The following is a 3,097-nucleotide window of genomic DNA, read 5'->3' on the forward strand; positions in this document are numbered from 1 at the left end:
GGTCTGCAGTGGCAGCCTTTTGGCACCAGGTGACTTCCTCATGCTCCTGCCCTTTGAGGTCCTGTTAATTTAGAGTTAACACCCTTTGAGGTCATTTAGAATTAACAGTGTTTGATTAGTCATGGCAATGCTGGTGGTTCGGAGCTGCATTTCTGTGCCCCACACACTCAGTGTGGTTAAGTGGCTTCGAGAGGGGAAAACAAGGTGTGAAAGTAGGCTTGAGTGTCGTAGAAAGTGCAAAACCTCCCAGCACTAGAGTGGAAGCTGGATATTTCTTGTGGTACTGGCTTTGGAGTGTTAGTAGTGATGTGAAACTGCACCCTCATGTCTAATGAGAGTCTTTCTTCTTATAGCTGAAAGAAGAGAATGCCACTTTGAGGAGCAAGATCAATAAGCTTCAGATTTTCTCTGAAACTCAAGCAGACAAGTGCGTAAGCCACAGTGTGGGGGAAAGTAATCACATAGACAAGGAGTTGTCTTAGAAGAGGTGCTCAGTGGAGACAGTCACCGTGGTTAGAGAAGAAAAATGTAGTTGAAATCTATGCTATTTATTTAAAAAGCTTTAACAAACCTGGGTTTGTTGTTGACAAGGCTTGGAAAGGAAGTAGCAAACTGACTGCTGAGAGGGGTGTGTGTGTGGCTTAAGCTTCATGCAGTTTAGGTGCATGGTGACAATGAGGGTAGAGCTTGAAAAGAGGCATTTCAGAAACCTTCAGATTAACAAAATGATCCTAATCTCTCCCATTTGAAGCAAGAAAAGTGTGTTTATTTTTGCTGGTGACCAATTTGATACTGGGAGACTTGATTTTCCTGAGATTAACCAGGGTTTCCTGAGGTTAAACAACCTGGTGACCAGTGTAGGGTGGTCTTTAAGTGTTCCTGAAGTTCCTGGCTGAATCCTCTGCTGCTCCTTGCAGTGAGGCAGCTGGTGCTTCCCTGGTATGGGGTAACTGTTTCCGAATTACCCTTATTTAGGCTGATTATTTTCTATAAAGCCTTTCCTTTGTGTGGGTCCCACTAATGCTAATGGCTGTGGAACAGAGAAATCCCCATAGCCACCATCAAGAAGTGTAGTTCTGTGGGAAGTCTTCATTGCTTCTTACAACAGGAAAGAATGAGTTTCTTGTTCCTTCCCTAGATTTTTCTTCTGAAAGGATTTAATGCTCCAGGTGCTCACTGAACGTTGTCTCTTGTCTTTTAAGGGTGAGGAAGCTTGAAAAAAAGCTTGAGGAAAACAAGATCAAAGAGGAGAAAGAAGCGCAGGATCTGGAAGCGATGGTGCAGCACGTGGAGCAGAACCTCCAGCTGATGACGGTGAGTGGTGCTGTTTGCAGTGAGAACGGTGCAGTTCTGTCCCTCTGCCTTCCCTGCGAGTGCCCCATGTGGGCACTGAACAGCTCTGACATGGGCTCAGGCTTCTCCCCCATAACAACACCGTGTCCCAGTCAAGAACTTTTGTTACCTAAAATAAGGGAGGTTTTTGCATTAGTCTCATTTCTGGATTCATCAACAACTTCAGTAGCTCTTTTGCAGCCTTCTGAAAGCACCTCCCGTGTAACCTAAGAGCTGCTTCTCCTGCTGCTTATTTATACCAAGTGCTGTTTCCCTAAAAATAGTAGTAATTTCACATCCAGAAGCGATGGGTGTCACTGGAAGAGATCAGAAAGGAAAAACTGGGAGGGAGGAGAGGAGGCAGCTGCTCAAGACGTGGTTGGGGCGCTTCCCCTTCTAATGCATTTGGAACACAGGGTGGTACATCCCAAACAGAGTTCCATGCTGGAGTATGGCATTCATGTGTAGCTCAAACCGCCCTGGGTAGCTCCAACCGCCTGTTGCACCCTAAACACATTGCTATGGGATAAATGATCTCTCTTCTGTTTCAGAAACGGGCTGTTAAAGCAGAGAACTGCGCCACAAAACTGAAGCAGGAGAACGCGTTACTGCAGGTGGGAAGCAGCGCTCTCGGGCTGCAGGGAGCTCCGCAAAGCCTCTGTAGTGTTAGACGAGGTGTGGACACCGGGATGGCAGCTTCCATCCCCGCTTCCACAGTGGCTCCGGGTTGGGTCTGTGAGGGAAGCAGGCTGCCATGGGTGTGCTGTGTGGGATTTCAGCTCAGTTTCCTGTCGGAGGCTGCCCTCCAGAGTTGGGAGGAGACTCTCCAGGCGGTCTGGGGTCCGTTCAGTGTCGGTTGTACCTGATAAACTGTGAACGTGTTCTTTAGCTGCTTTAGTGGGGGATCGTTGCCTGTGGGAGCTCTGCGGCTGTTTTGAGGTGAAGTCTCTCTGCTCCCTCCCCAGGTTCAGCTGAAGAATTACAAGTCGGAGAACGAAGCGCTGCGGTCGGGGCAGGCAGCGAGTCTGGCCACGGTGAGGCAGAACGCGGATGCTGCCCTGCAGAACCTTCTCACTGTCATAACCAACTCCCGGGCTTCCATCAGGTGAGTCGTGTTATGATGACTTCTAACACCATCCGGTGCTCCCTAAATCCAGAGGTCACAGCTAAATGTCCCCAGGGGCTTTCTCTTTTAGAATTGAAACTTGGGTTCTTAGTTTTTGTGTGTTATCAGCTGCTCTTTGTTCTTACTCATGTGTTTTCCTCCAAGTTTAGGTAATAAAAATGACTGGAACATGCAAGTCTTACTTTTTACTTAACGTAAACCCGCTAGAGGCTCTCTCTCCCCCAGACTCCTGTAGTCAAGAACTCTTCAGTCAAACTGCTGCTAGAGAAATCACACTGCCTGAGTAAACACAGCTGAGCCGGTGCCTGCTTCACCCTCTCCCTCCTAACGCTGTGTCCCCCCCCTTGCAGGCAGCTGGTGTCTGGAGCGGAGTCGCTGCAGCTCGTCGCTGATCTCCTCACTTCCATAGACAGGATTTCAGAGGTGTCCCAAGATGGGCAGTGACTGGAACAGAACAGAGACCATTCCCAAAAACTCTGGTTTTGATACTCGGCCTCGTTGTGATACACAAAGCTCTTGGTGCTGCCACCACCGGACTCCTAAAGCCCGAATGGACAAAAGTATGTGCCTCTGGGCTGGGGCCACGGGTCCTGCTTCCCCTGCACCCCGGCTTCCTGCTGGGACCCCGCAGAACACCCT

General features: G+C 49.1%; 1 protein-coding gene across 1 annotated transcript; it reads left to right on the plus strand.

Annotated features, from left to right (window-relative positions):
- Positions 1-353: 353 nt before the first annotated feature.
- LOC104399142 (serologically defined colon cancer antigen 3 homolog) lies at positions 354-2,902 on the plus strand (the record flags this gene model as incomplete). Its single annotated transcript, XM_010009962.1, has 5 exons — positions 354-427; positions 1,203-1,314; positions 1,884-1,946; positions 2,298-2,437; positions 2,809-2,902. Coding segments are annotated over 5 exons (483 nt in total), but the record flags the coding sequence as incomplete, so codon positions are not given.
- Between the last annotated feature and the right edge of the window lie 195 nt (positions 2,903-3,097).

The sequence above is a fragment of the Nestor notabilis genome, unplaced genomic scaffold, assembly GCF_000696875.1.
Source record: "Nestor notabilis isolate BGI_N333 unplaced genomic scaffold, ASM69687v1 scaffold16972, whole genome shotgun sequence".
Classification (NCBI taxonomy): Eukaryota; Metazoa; Chordata; class Aves; order Psittaciformes; family Psittacidae; genus Nestor; species Nestor notabilis.